The sequence below is a fragment of the Myotis brandtii genome, unplaced genomic scaffold (genome assembly GCF_000412655.1).
Source record: "Myotis brandtii unplaced genomic scaffold, ASM41265v1 scaffold4, whole genome shotgun sequence".
Classification (NCBI taxonomy): domain Eukaryota; kingdom Metazoa; phylum Chordata; class Mammalia; order Chiroptera; family Vespertilionidae; genus Myotis; species Myotis brandtii.
Window position 1 is genome coordinate 3264303 of NW_005365371.1, and position 14891 is coordinate 3279193.

General features: G+C 43.7%; 1 protein-coding gene across 10 annotated transcripts in view; it reads left to right on the forward strand.

The window, feature by feature from the left end:
- The window catches only part of RUBCN (RUN domain and cysteine-rich domain containing, Beclin 1-interacting protein), a 62505-nt gene extending 51662 nt beyond the window's left edge, over positions 1-10843 (forward strand). For all 10 annotated transcript variants that reach the window (XM_005873151.2, XM_005873146.2, XM_005873149.2 and 7 more), the window contains 9 exons: positions 2029-2092; positions 3375-3507; positions 4416-4561; positions 5063-5127; positions 5611-5849; positions 6368-6429; positions 6849-7002; positions 7839-7932; positions 8160-10843. In XM_005873151.2, the coding sequence (XP_005873213.1) occupies positions 2029-2092; positions 3375-3507; positions 4416-4561; positions 5063-5127; positions 5611-5849; positions 6368-6429; positions 6849-7002; positions 7839-7932; positions 8160-8338 (1136 nt within the window). In that variant the 3' untranslated portion in view covers positions 8339-10843. The remainder of the gene's footprint in view (positions 1-2028; positions 2093-3374; positions 3508-4415; positions 4562-5062; positions 5128-5610; positions 5850-6367; positions 6430-6848; positions 7003-7838; positions 7933-8159) is intronic.
- Positions 10844-14891: the final 4048 nt, after the last annotated feature.

Consider the following 14891-nt stretch of genomic DNA (forward strand, 5'->3'; position numbering starts at 1 on the left):
GTGTGCAGGAGGCAGCTGATCGATGTTTCTCTCTCATTGATGTTTCTATCTCTCTATCCCTCTCCCTTCCTCTCTGTTAAAAAAAATCACTAAAATATATTTTTTTTAAAAAAAGTATGACTTGACTATATTTTTCAAAGAGGAAAGTTTAATTTTCTCTCAAAGAAAATAAGACTTTCTCTCTTTGAGTATGAAGAATTGCTGAATAGTTTTTATGAAGATGATGGTTTCCATAGCAATCATGAAATATCAGTCACCTCTCCTCTCTGCTGTTTTATTTAATATCCTGGTCCTAAAGTAACAGCATTAGTTAACTCTTTATTCATGGATATCTAAGATCTTCTCTCATTTTTCCTTTTTTATCACTGTCAAACAAGCTAAAGTTTGCTTTTTGCTTTTAGCCAATTAATCATTTATTTGGAAAATGGTTTCTTAAAACCTATTATGTACAAAACACTCTGAGGGTTATAAGGATAAGGCAAGACTTAAGCACAATCCAAGACAGTGTAAGTGTTAATCACATAAATGGTACAAACCAAATGGTCCATGAAGGTCTACTATTCCCTGAATTTTTTTTTCTCCTCCATTAGTACTATTTAGAATGGAATAGACAACTAGCAACATACTGGGATCTGGATTTTGATGGTTCAAATTCAGGCAGATAATTATGATATATATGAACTTATTTGTTAAAATAAAATAAAATCTGTTATTTAATAGTAAAAAATGCTCTTTCTGTCTTGAGTTTTGCTATGCTTAGAAAGCATATGAAAATTGACAAATTTTAATTTTGTTCTCTTGTGTATATAGCTTTGAAGACATTGGTTTGTTAGGAATATTATTTGAATATATACTTGTATACAGAGCCTGTGTTAAGTATTTTAGGGCCAAACAGAAGAATTAGACACGATCTCATTTTCTCACATGGTACATACAAAAAATATATATAGAGAGGAAATGTAGAGAACAATTGAGCTACTCATAGCCAAGTGCAGAATGATGTCATGTGAGCTCTATTGAGAGGCTTGAATGCAGTAGATTGATCATTGTGTAGGTTTAATTAGGAAAAGAAGCTCTTTTCATTGGGCATCAAAGGAAATGAGGGATTAGATTTATCTGAACAGTCTTGTTTTCATGACTGAATAGATTCTATTTGTCTTTCTTGGACATGACTGCTATATTTCACATTCCTCCCATTGAAGTATTTGGGTAGATGAGGTCTCTGTAGGTTCAGGCATATCATTATTAGAAATCCTCTTCAAAATTCTTTATCAGAAATATGTGTTGAAAAGTCTGCCATACTTTTCTGCAATTATGCCTAAAGATCATGTTGAATAATAGCTCTGTGCAAATTTGTTGCTTATCAAGCATCTCCAGGGAGTTGCCAAGCCACAGGGAAATTCTTTCTTTCCTGACAAATTCTTTACTACCAGCCAGGAAGGCAATCTTTCCATGAAGCTTTTTTTAAGGATATGGAAAGACTTCTCACATTCAGGAGTAATATCAATAGTGATCAGATGTTAGGAGAAAAGTTCCAATTCCGTATACATTTAATGAGTAACTTCTGTGATCCATGTTCTATATTAGGTATTGATTCTGTTATGAAAAAGAGCTAGATAAAGCTCTTGCCTCTGAGAGTTTATTATTTAAGAGGGCTTGAGATTTAGAGAATGAGGGAGAGAGTGGAGTAGTTTATTTTGGGTTTCTGCTTGGTGTAGGGTGTGTCCCTGTGTGCCTTAGGATGCTTCCTTTTCTTGTTCACTGTCTTGCACCAAGTCTGAGTTTGTTATTTCACCTGGACTTGTAGCCACTTTGACCTTCTCCGTGCTATGCTTACTTTCACTAATCAGCCTGGTTGTGACTTGAGCAGAGCCAAACTATAAATTATGTGCAGAGCTTCACCTGGACTTTGCTGCTTATCCTGCATAGAATGTAGCACCTAGATGCCACCCTGAGTGCTTAGCTGCAATAGCTTGGAAAGGTTTCCATTATTATCCCTTACTCCCCTCATCTCTGATTTCCGTTTAGATGCTGACATCAGAAGGAGCACAGCCTCAAACAGCAAACCCTTGATTTCCTCCTCCCAGACCTTGTAAGTACTTTTTAAAAAATAAGTAAAATCATTGTTCATTTATTTTGTTTTTTAGATTTCACATATAAGTGAAATCATATGCTATTTGCCTTTCTATGTCTGACTTATTTTATTTAGCAAAATACCCTGTAGGATGTCCACGCTGTTGCAAATGGTTAGATTTCATTCTTTTTTATGGCTGAGTAATATTCCATTGTATATATGTACCACAGCTTTTTTATCCACTCATCTATTGATGGGCACTTGGATTGCTTCTATATCTTGGCTATTGTAAATAACGCAACAGTGAACATAAGGGTGCATAAATCCTTTCGAATTAGTGTTTTAGGCTTCTTCAGATACATACTCAGAAGTGAATATGTTAGGTCTAAGAAGTACAAATTGGTAGTTACAAATAGTCAGGGGATGTAAAATACAGCACAAGGAGTGTAGTCAATAATATTGTAGTAACTATGTATGGTGCTAGGTGGGTAATTGAAATATCAGGGGATCACTTTGTAATGTATAAGATTATCTAACCACCATGCTGAATATCTGAAACTATTACAAAATAATGTTGACTGTAAACTGTAATTGAAAAAAAATAAATAAACCTTAGGGTATATGCAGAAACAAACCCGGTTCTTGGCATAGGATGGGAAAGACCATGGATGAAGCCATCCAAGTTCACAAAGAGGCAAGGTTAAGTGATGAGCCTGCCTGATTGATGGTGGGAAGCCCAGGGCAAGAGAGCAGAAGATCAATGGTTCAAAAAGGGTGGGCTCTGGTGGAGGCAAAGCTCACTGTATGGATTGTTCCTTCTTTCCTCACAGATTATACCAGACACCCCCAGATGATTAGGCCTCGAAATTGAAAAGAGTGATCATGATTTCTGACTATGAAATCAAATTGGACAGGTTCCACATTGTAGTAGCTCATTTGTGAGTAACAATAGCTCTTCATAGACCACAAAGCAGTTTACTCACTTTATTTTGTAAACAGGCGTTATGATCCCCATTTTGCGGTAAAGAAACTGAAGTATAGAGAAACTGAAGTGATACAGAATTCTTAACTAGCAGTACTATGCATTGCAGATAAATGGGATATGAGCCTAGGTCTCAGGACTATAAGACCAGTATACACATGTGTCTAAAGATGATAGGAAAAGAAGCTTAGCAGACTGGGATGACTGTGGGTGTTCTCAGCCCAGAAGTCACTGCGTGTGGTAGCAGGTCCCGAAAGGAAGGCTTCGTCTTCCTGCCTTTTCTCCATGTTCAGCCTTCCTTGAATCTCTTCTTTCCAGCTCCCACTGCTTCCTCCACTCCACGTCCGCCGAGGCAGTAGCCATGGGGCTCCTGAAGCAGTTTGAGGGGATGCAGCTCCCAGCCGCCTCAGAGCTAGAGTGGCTAGTTCCAGAGCATGATGCCCCTCAGAAGGTAGATTCTTCAGCTCTTTTTCTCTACCCTCTGTCCAGCCCCAGGAGGTTGTGAGCCTTTCTGATATTGTTCTCTTTTGTCACATGTCCCCAATCTAGAATGAGCCTCTGTGTTTCCTTCCTTACTCACAGAAGCCATTCTTACAAATTTGTTGAATGAATGAATGAATGCTTACCTAGGTTTTGCCTAGCAATTGTCAAAACAGATAATGGCGCCCTAGCCAGTTTGACTCAGTGGATAGAGCGTCAGCTTGCAGACTGAAGGGTCCCAGATTCGATTCTGGCCAAGGGCACATGCCCGGGTTGCAGGCTCGATCCCCAGTAGGGGGTGTTCAGGAGGCAGCTGATCAGTGATTCTCTCTCATCATTGATATTTCTATCTCTCCCGCCCTCTTCCTTCCTCTCTGAAATCAATAAAATATATATTTTTTTTAAAAATAAAAATGTAAACTCAAATTTTAAAACAAAAACAAAAAAACAGATAATGGCTCCTCCACTGTCCTTATTCCACATGACTGCTCACGAGACCCAGAGGCAGACCTGTGTGTGACCACCTTTGAGACACTGTGAAAAAGCGAATTTTTCAGATTCTTCTTTGTTCTGCCGTTGAGTAAGGCATGAAGCACCCTGGAGTACCAGGAGTCCTGGGGTGGGTCTGGGACAGCATCAGCAATGGGTGCTACCACACTGGGACGCTGCTCCTGTTCCTTTTGCTTCTTGGAACCAAGGCTCTTACTTCCAGTAGCCTGGTGTCTCATGGTTTCAAGGGCCAAGGTTCCCGGAAGCTCTTACCTATGATCTTCCTGAAACGTCTTTCATTGACTGTGCTTCTTTCATGGCCAGAAGGCTCAAGCATCCGTGTTCCCTCAGACTGTTTATGTTAGATCACCCTGTGCTTTTCTCCTGCAGCTCCTGCCCATCCCTGACTCGCTGCCCATCTCACCAGATGATGGGCAGCATGCTGACATCTACAAACTGCGTATCCGTGTTCGTGGCAACCTGGAGTGGGCCCCACCCCGACCTCAGATAATTTTTAATGTTCATCCAGCCCCAACGTGAGTAGCCAGTGACTGTGTCCCCTGAAAAAGATACATTCTCTTTGGATTGTCAGGGCTGTCTCTTCATCCTCCTGTCTCTGCATCTAACTGTACATCCCACACAATTCTAAGAGGCAGCGGGAGAGGATTTCCATCTTGTCTGTAAGTCTTACTCAATCCTACCATTCCTTCACAGAGCAACCTGGAGATTAGTCTTTTATCCTTGGATGATTGCTTTTCTTTTCTATTGTTCTCTCTTCTTTACTATTTCTCATCTTGTACATTTGTACAGAAAGTGTGGTTCATTATTGAGGAGAATTGTTGCCTACACCTAAATTCTTTTAATCCTTGGTTTGAATTGGTCCTCCCAGTAGGTTCCGTTTGTCTAATTCTAAAAAATAGGTGAATGCTCCTCTTTCCAGCCTTAACAAGAGCCCTATGTTTGTGTCCTCATCCTTCACATCTCGGAGGCCTCATGCTGCTGGTATCTGCCAGTCCGCTCCCTTCCCCTTCCCACAGGAGGAAAATTGCTGTGGCCAAGCAGAATTACCGCTGTGCAGGATGTGGCATCCGGACAGACCCTGGTGAGTATCTTCTCTCGCGCCCATACTGACTCCAAGGGCTTTACCCTCCCACTTATTTGGGCAGGGAGATCTGGTCAGAGAGGTAATACTAGTAAGAGGAGGTGACAGACAGAATTGGGAAAAGGAAGGAAGGGGCTTGGAGGGGAAGAGATAAGACTAGGCAAGAACACTGGCAGTCAGAGGGGAATTATTTCTAGGAGCACATTGCCAGGAGTGTATACCAGGGAAAATTTGGTACTTTTGACCAAGTTCTTGGAGGACACCAACTCTGGCAGGGTTTGTTTTCTGAGGTGCCTCCAGGATGGTACACAGAAGCCACAGGCCCCACTACATAGGTTGCTGCCAACTTTGGGAGCTCAAACAGAGGTGGCTAGAGCCCCCTGGCCATTCCTCCTGCTCTTCAAAAGGAACAGCAGCGCTGCCTCACCAGCTTATATAGATGAGGAAGACATATCTGACCTTTTGACTTCCTGGTTTTTCTAGACTATATCAAGCGGCTGCGGTACTGTGAGTACTTGGGCAAGTACTTCTGTCAGTGCTGCCATGAGAACGCCCAGATGGTCATCCCCAGCCGGGTTCTGCGCAAGTGGGACTTCAGCAAGTATTATGTCAGCAATTTCTCCAAGGACCTGCTCATTAAGATCTGGAATGATCCTCTCTTCAATGTGCAGGACATCAACAGCGCCCTCTACAGGAAGGTCAAGCTGCTCAATCAAGTTCGGGTAAGACCCTTGAAAAAGGTCACACCAGAGATTACCCTTCGCATCTTCTCCCTGTGTTCGTACAGACTTTCCCACGATCACCATGCTTCTCTTTGTCACCGTGTCATTGCTGTCACATCTCACCGTCCATACTGTCTCTGTGTACTTCCTGTTGCCATTTCCCAGGTGTCTGTCTAGTTAGAATCCGAAACCTGCCACGGCAGCTCTGAAGCTATAGGTAGCACTCACTGGCAACAGCAGGATTTCTCCCTTCTCTGAAAATATTATGAATGGAGAATAGGGCCTCAGATGGGAAATTTGAACTCTGGATTTCTTAGCGGCTCCTGACTGTGTATGTGATTTGGGAGACTGACCCATCAGAGGGGCTGACTGGAGGTCACTTTGAAGTGAGTTGTTAAGTTACCGGTATAGAGAACAGTCTGACTCTCAGGGTTTAAAGGTGCTGATCTAATGGTTGCTTCTCTTCTTTTCATACCCCTTCTTCCCCACACCCACCACCACACCATCTGTCTCCTCAGCTGCTGCGGATCCAGCTGTATCACATGAAGAACATGTTCAAGACATGCCGATTGGCCAAAGAGTAAGTCTTGCATGGAGGCCTCTGGCTGAGTTAATGTCTCTGACAGAAACATGTCCCAGCAGTTGGCCCTTGTTATGTGTAGAAGGAGAGTAGGGGGATGTTGCAGAAAATTCCAGAAAAGGTAAATGAGAAGCAGTAGCTGTCTGTATTCCTCTCTCTGGAAGGGGAAATCTGTGGTGATTCTCTCCAGGGCAGGCCCACCACTTTTTGCAAGCTGTCATTAATCACTCTGCAAAAGGGTATAAAAGTCACTTTTGCCATCCAGACACCTGGTAGTGTGGGAGGGTGGGGGTGGCCTGGAGCACCTAGGCTGGCTGAGCGTTGCCCACATCATTACCTCTGCCTGGACCCCTTCTCTTCCCTTATCCTACTCTGGTGTTCATTCTCTGCTCCCATGCACCTCCCCTCCTCTCCTGTAGCCTTCTGGATTCCTTTGACACAGTTCCAGGCCACCTGACAGAGGATCTCCACCTGTATTCGTTGAATGACCTCACTGCAACCAGGAAGGGGGAGCTGGGGCCCCGGCTTGCTGAGCTCACCAGGGCGGGGGCTGCCCATGTGGAGCGATGCATGGTAAGAAAGTCTCACTTTAGTGTGTGACTGGACCCTTGCCTAGGGATACAGGTTGTGGGGTGGACCCAGGGTTCTTGCCATTTAGTTCCAGGACGTTGAAATGGCCTGTCAACACTGAGAAAGAAGCTGGACAGGATTGCCAGTCCCTAGGTTGATGAATAGCTAAATCATCCAGATTGAAAGAATCTAGAATTAGGAGAGGATTTGGTGCTGGCATTGCCCCTGAGTAACTGGGCAGACCTTCACCAGAGAATTGCCATGATGTGGGAGGAGAACCTGGGTTAGCATCTGGAGAGGGCGTGGGTCTTGACTTTAGTATTTTCAGTCACTGTGACCAAAGGAAATACTTTGCCCTCTCTGAGGTAAGCTTCAATTTTCTTGTCTCTCTCGCAATCTGGGACCCCTCGGGGGATGTCGGAAGGCCATTTTGGCCCGATCCCCGCAGGCCAGGCCAAGGGATCCACCAGTGCACGAACCCGTGCACTGGGTCTCTAGTTTCAAGATGCAATCATTACCCATACTGGAATTTTGACTTTAGGAAGACTTTTAGGCACTTTTCTTCCTTTCACTGGGAGCCATACTCATGGGTGGAGTTTCTGAAACTCGTGCCTCTCATCTCCACCTTGAAGTTTTGTCTAACACTGCCCAGCCTGGTCCTAGTTTGCCTGTCATACTTCTGAGTCTAGCCTGGGTCTCTTTTCTGAAAGTGGGAGAACACCCGAGAGCCCATTCAAGTCTCATTTATATTTTGCCCCTCCCTTCACTTTTGTTCACCTTCTTGTGCCAGTTCCTGGGGTTCTCTCCCTCATTTTGCTGCCTGTCCCTTTCCTCCCCAGCTCTGCCAAGCCAAGGGCTTCATCTGCGAATTCTGTCAGAACGAGGATGACATCATCTTCCCTTTTGAGCTCCATAAATGCCGGACCTGTGAAGGTGAGGGCTGGTGCCAGGTGTGGAGTGGGCAGATAAGACTGAACACAAAGCTAATGTACTTCCCTTCAGCCACCCCGATTAGTAAGCTTCTGCCCTGATTCAGCAGCTCCCTGTGTTTACCGCAGGCAACCTGGGCCACGAGGTGGGAAGGGGTGTAGCGGCAACTCACTTCCAGCCCGAGGTAATACAGCCTGTGCTCTTCTCTGTCACCTTTCCGTCCCCAATAGAATGTAAAGCGTGTTACCATAAAGCTTGTTTCAAATGTGGAAGCTGTCCCCGGTGTGAGCGACTGCAGGCCCGGCGGGAGTTGCTGGCCAAGCAGAGCCTGGAGTCCTACACGTCAGACTACGAGGAGGAGCCCACGGGAGCTTTGGCCTTGGAGGCGACCATCCTGGAGACCACCTGAAGAAAGCACGTCACGCCCTTTTTCTCGGGGCTAGGGTCACACAACGCAGAGCTGAGCCGCCCTTTTAAGGACTTTCCCCACTTCTTTTTTTAATTATCATTATTATCATTTTTTAATGACTTGTCTAATGTCCATATAGAGCCAACCTTTGTTGGGCTGGTGGGGTCCAGTCTGCTGTGACAAATCGTAGGTACCAGGTATTTCCATCAGAACTGACACATGGGTCCTTAAGTGAAGCTTGCAGGGCCTCTGCCAGGGGAATGGACAGTGAAACCCAATTCTCCGACATCCGTGGCCTCCTTCACCTGGACCAGATCCGGTTGCAGCTGCATCTCAAGTATCATTTCCAGTTTCATTTTGTTTTAGTTCTGGAGCCTCTGAGCCAGGCCTGTCTCAACCAACTCACTTCTCCTTTGCTGCTGAAACAGGAGGATGGAGCTTTCTCCCTCCCAGTCCTGAAATAGAGCAGACCATGCCCTGAGGAGAAGCAGCAGAGGACAGGACACTGTGTCCAGCTTACTTCGCTATTTTTGAGGCCATAGAAACAGCATTCTTACTCCCCTGGAATCCACAGAGACCTCACAGAGGCAGCCACGACTTCCTAGCTTGAAGTCTTTTAGGCGCAGGTGATGTGACCGCTCGCTGACTTTATCTTCCCTGATGGGCTTGAAGCAAAGAACAGAACTAATACTTCAGCCAGGCCCATTTATAGCCTTACACCAAGCATAAATGAGGCTGATTAAGGGTAATTTATTCAGTCAGAAAAGCTGTTGGTCTCTTCTTAGGTGATAAGGTCCCTACCTCTGGTGCAGATCTGATTTTTCAAGCTCAGACAAGTCCCTGATGCCATCCTAAACTGAGGACAGAAACCCCATCCGCCATCTTATTTGGTGGGTCTCTTGCTGCTGCATCCTCTGTTAGGTGGTCACTGTGATTCTGAGTAAAAGTATGGCCCAATTCCATCCTCTCTTTCCCCGTGCTGTAACAGAGCTCGGACCCTCCCTGGTGGCTGATCTCTTCTTGCCTTAGTTTTTTTTTTGGTCAAAGTTGGGAAAAGCTTCCTGCGATTAGTGGTGTTAGAGAACCTGACAATTTGTGTTTGTGAGTCTAAGTGTTCCTGGGAGAATAAGAGACTTTACGTCAATTATGCACTTAACTCTTTAGCTTGGTGATAGTCATACGTTTATTGATCCTTTTCATATTACTAACTTTAACACACACACCCCTTTTTTTAATGTGTGTTTGATGGGAGAAGTTGCTGACGGGACCATGTATGTTTGTGGTTGTTCTTAAGTTGCTGAGGCTCCTGACCTGTTTCTAAAACACTGGTTAGGATCGCTTCCCCAAGGGCTGGCAGCTCTGTGACCTAAAACCCACAGCATTTTTGTTCTGGGACTGACTTCTTCCCATGCACCTGTCTTTCCATTGCTGCTTGCTAGTCAGGGAAACTTGGCGTGTGTGCTGCCCCAGGAAGCTGAACAGAAAGTTGCACATGGTTGGTGGAAGCTGATAAGTGCCTGAGCTGGAGGCAACCAGGAGTCTCACAGGAAGTAGCAGGGACTATAAGGTAACAGTCAGATCTTAGGCATCACCGGGGCAAGGGGAGCAGGGAGGGATTCACCAGTGGCATTGGTCCCTCTGCCCCCTTGGAAGACCCTGAGGCCGTTCTCCCTTTAATTCGTGGAGGAGTCTCTGAAAGCCAAGGCCTCCAGACCAGCCCTGTTTTGAAGGACTGACCAGCAGCTCTCTTGTCCTTCAAGGAGTTTTGGGAATGATCCCGTAAAACTCAAGGCTCCCCATTTTGGTTGAAATGACAAATCCAGCTCCTCATTCCAAGTCACTACACTGGAGGAGAGACGTCCTCTCATTTTTGCGCTGCCTGTTTCATATTAGCATAGGATCAAAGGATGGAAAATGCTGACACCGTTTCCAAAGCCGAGCTCAACAGTCTCACCTGCTGCTGGGTTCTCACTTATTTCCCTTCACCTCCCCACCCTGTCCCTTTAGGTTGTGTATCTGTTTTAGTGACCCTGACACTCTGCTGTCACCACTGTCCAAAGACCCGTTTACTTATTTATTGGAGAGCAGGGGGAGAGAGGAATGAGGGTGGGATATTTTGAAAGCACTTTGCAGCTAACCAGTGTCTGAGAGTCCCTCCTGTTGTGGGGAGAAGCTTTGAATGCACTGAAAAGAGTTCCTTCTGAATGAAATGGGAGGGAGGAAGTATTCTTTTCTATAAATAAAGGGAAAACGGTTGCTTACTAGGCGGAGACAAGATTCAGGACACAGCAGAAGAGTGGAAGGCAAATATTTTCCACTTAAATGAAGCTGTACTTGACTTTTTCCGTTGAGGCTTTAGAGCTTTTTGTTAAATTAACATAAAAGGAGCAAGAGTCTAAATCAAGATGTTCTGTGTATACAACTCATGTTCTGAACTGAACTCCTACTTGCTGTAATTCACACATACCTAACAGCTCATTGTCCTCTTTAATAAACTAAGGAAATAAAATTCTGCCTTTTATTTGCCTGCCTTGACTATCCGGAAATGGTAGTCAAGTACGGAGCGTCTACTGTAAAGAAGGCACATCTGAAAATCCAGTCGGTGTCTGTGTTAGAATGCCAGGGAACTGGATCTTACAGTTCAGGAAAAGTGGGTTAGATGCTTGATCACTGACTTGCTATATAACTTTGGGCAGATCATGTCACCTCTCCAGATTTCTGTTTCTTCATGCGTAAAAGATTTTGTGGCACGTAGTCCTTTCCAGTGCACAGGTGTGTCCCCTGTCCATCCCTTGCTGTAACTATCACTTAAGGTGAGGCATGTGTTCCTCTCCACAACATCTGCATTGTCTTATGTCAGGGTTGGGGAACCTTTTTTCTGCCAAGGGCCGTTTAGATATTTATAACATCATTTGAGGGCCATACAAAATTAGCCTGCTATATTTGGTCAAACATTTAATTAACTCACCTCTAATGCTTTGGCAGGGCCAGACCAAATGATTTCGTGGGCTTTATACAGCCTGCGGGCTAGATGTTCTCCACCCCTATCTTAGGTGCTTTAGTCCCCACTTCTATAAACAGCTGGCTCTGAGTTTCTACCTTGTGGCCCAATGGAGCTCCAGCTCCACCCTGTAACTTTCTATGACCCTTATTCATCTCCAACCAAAAGAGCCTCAATAGAACACTCAAATCTGAGATGAATATGAAACATAAATATCCTGTTTCCCAAAACCTAATCATTACTCACCCCAATTTCTAAATTTAGTTGTCTTCGACTCCTTCCTCTCTGAGTCAGGTGGCATGTTTGGCTAGTAAAGTATTGTCTCCTTTATCTCCTTCCTACTAGTCATCATTAAGTTCAATTGATTTCTCTCTTTAAATGAAATCTATCTCATTCCTTTTCTACCACTAGCACACAAATCAGGTCCTTACATCCCAACCGCCTCCAGCCATGCCAGTCTTTTCCTATTGAATCAGCCATCAACTATTTGGGAACTTACTGCCCTCCATAGTGTGGATAAAGAGATTGGACAGTGGGGAGGACAGAAAGCATTACTGTGGGGTCACACTCCCTTGCCTAAAACCGGTATTCTCTCCCCGTATGATAAAGTTTGGTCCCTTCCCCTGGCACAGAAAGAATCTTCAATACATGGCCACACTGCAGCTTCCCAGCCAGATCTCTTGAACCACTAGCAGTTTCCCAAATATACCTTGGTCTTTCCTCCGTTCAAGAGCTAACTCAGCTACATCCTGGCCTTCCCCAACAGCATTCTACTGTACTCACCCTGTGTGAGCCCTTGACACTCACTAAACCTCCGGTTAGATCACGTCTCACACAATCTTGTTATTTGATATTTTTCCCCTAATAGAACAACAAACAAGTGAATGAATGGAATGAATGAATGACTTGCCAGGTGGCCATTCAAATAAGGAACTGTCCTACGTGGAAGGAAATAGACAGCTGAAAGGACCCTTTGAAGGTCCTTGCTGACAAGGATGCTTTTGCTGCAGCAGTGGCCCTGACTTACCACTGTCAAACACCTGTCCTCTTTAATCACTCTAAACTCAGCAGCCCTTCTTCTGCAGACACTCAATGACAGCCCCAAAGACCCAGCACAAGCCCTTCCAAGTTAAGCCAGAAGAACCAAGAGCCAGAGGGTCTTAGGCAGAAAGAGGCCCTGACAGGTTCAGCCCACATATGCTCTTCCTGGCTGCCTCCCTTTCCCTTGTAGTCACTGGATCCTGTAGTCAGGCGAATTTGGTCAGTTTTCCTCTTCGCCACATGAATCTTTGTAATAATGGTTCTCGACCTTATTACTACCAGCATGAGCAGGTCTGGTTTCTTCCAACCAAAAGAGCCTCAATAGAATACTCACTCAAATCTGAGATGAATATGAAGCCAACTAACCCTGGGGGTCTCTAATTGCAGGGTCTGTCTTTAAGGTATCCCTGTTATTTTTCCCCAGGGATCCACAGAGGACTCTAATATAGATGGGAGTCCACCCCCTCAGAGTCTGTGTGGGTTCAACTATTCATTAACTTTCTACAAAATAGACACGACTCTTCCTGGAGAGTGGGAGAACCATTTGGGGTTTATTCTGCTCTTGATCATGTTTTTCCCTCCCTGCCTCTCAGTGGGAAAAAGAATGATCAAAAGTGAGACAAGGGACGGAGGGTGTTCCAACCTTGGCTCTGACTACCTCCGCTCTCAGCTGTCTTATCTCTTACCACCAAATCTCTGCAGTGGTTGCTTTCCCAAATTTTGAAGTGATGAAACTGTTCTCATCCCTCGGCTTCTTTTTTTGCAATGATTTCTGTTTTGTTTTCTCCAGCAGTCATTATCAGAGGAGATAATATTCCAAATGTCCTTCACTCACTTTATTATTAAACTGCCAGCTTTTTCCTTGCCAGGAACTAAACTAGGAGATCTGATGATATTTGTATGTCCTAAAACAGTGATGGCGAACCTTTTGAGCTTGGCGTGTCAGCATTTTGAAAAACCCTAACTTAACTCTGGTGCCGTGTCACATATAGAAATTTTTTTTATATTTGCAACCATAGTAAAACAAAGATTTATATTTTTGATATTTATTTTATATATTTAAATGCCATTTAACAAAGAAAAATCAACCAAAAAAATGAGTTCGCGTGTCACCTCTGACACGCGTGTCATAGGTTCGCCATCACTGTAAAAGCACCCTAGGTATTTAAAATCAAGATAAGCTGAGAGCAGTGAAGCCACGTGAAAGACTGCTGAAACTGATAAAGTATCCAAATGTGTTCCAGCCAGAGGCAGGAAACTAGCTTACAGTACACAATCTTTACTTGGCTCTAAGGACCTTTGTTTATTGTTACAAACTAGGTGTGGTTCACAGAAAGCCAGACCTTGATTTCCAGGAAGTTCTCACATTTCTCTTCTACACATTTAACTTAGACTTGAGATCTTCATAGGCCAAGAGTGAGAGGACTGTTCAAAGGACCACTGGTTTATATTGCTAGCCTAGCATCCATCCATCTATCCATCCACCAACCCACCCCAAATAAACATCTATTGAATGCTTCCTATGTTTCTGTGTTCAGAGCTGGAATACAAAGAATCATAGACCGTTGTATCCAAAGATGTTTACTGCAGCATAATTTATAAGACTGAAAACTTAATAATGGAAAATATAAAAAAAAATAGGTGCAACCATGAAAATGATGGTTATAAAGACCATGATAGTAACATGGGAAAAAATTTATAACACAATGTTATTGTGAAAAAAGAGGAAAAAGTATATGTCAAATGTACATGAGTTCACACTGATATAAATAATGAAATAAGTGGGGAATAAGAGGCAAATTTTCCTCACAGAAGAATTCCAAACAATATATGTAAATTCTGCTCCTCTGGGAGATGGAGCTTAGGGTGGGCTGGAATTAGTAATTCACTTAAAAAAAAAAAAGGAGTGTGGAAATAGAAAAATAGCAACTTTACAATGGGGAAACCTGGCCAATAAACACTACCTTAACCAAGTGATCAAGGTTAACATCACTAGGGGTGTCATGTGTATGTCATTTACCTGATATGATGAGTTAGACACATCATCTCTGTGGTAATCTTTCCCCAAACCCATAACACCAGTCTAACCATGACAAAACACAGGACAAACCCAATTTGAGGGACTTTCTACAAAATACCTGACCTCAAAACTCTCAAGGTCATGAAAAACAAGGAAAGTCAGAGTAACTCTCACAGACCAGAAGAGCCTATGACATATGCTGACTAAATGAAATGTGCTACTCTGGGTTGGATCCTGAACCAGAAAAAAGGACACCAGAAGCAAAAACTGGTAAGATATGAATAAAGTCTAGAGCTTAATTCAAAATAATTTGCCAATGTTGGTTTCTTAGTTTTGAAAAAGGAAAGATGGTAACATTAAGGAAAACTGCAATTGGGTAAAGGGTATACAAAAATTTCAAACTATTTTTGCAACTTTTCAGTAAATCTAAAATTATTCAGAAATAAGAAGTCCATAAATTATATGTGTGTGTGTGTATATATATATATATA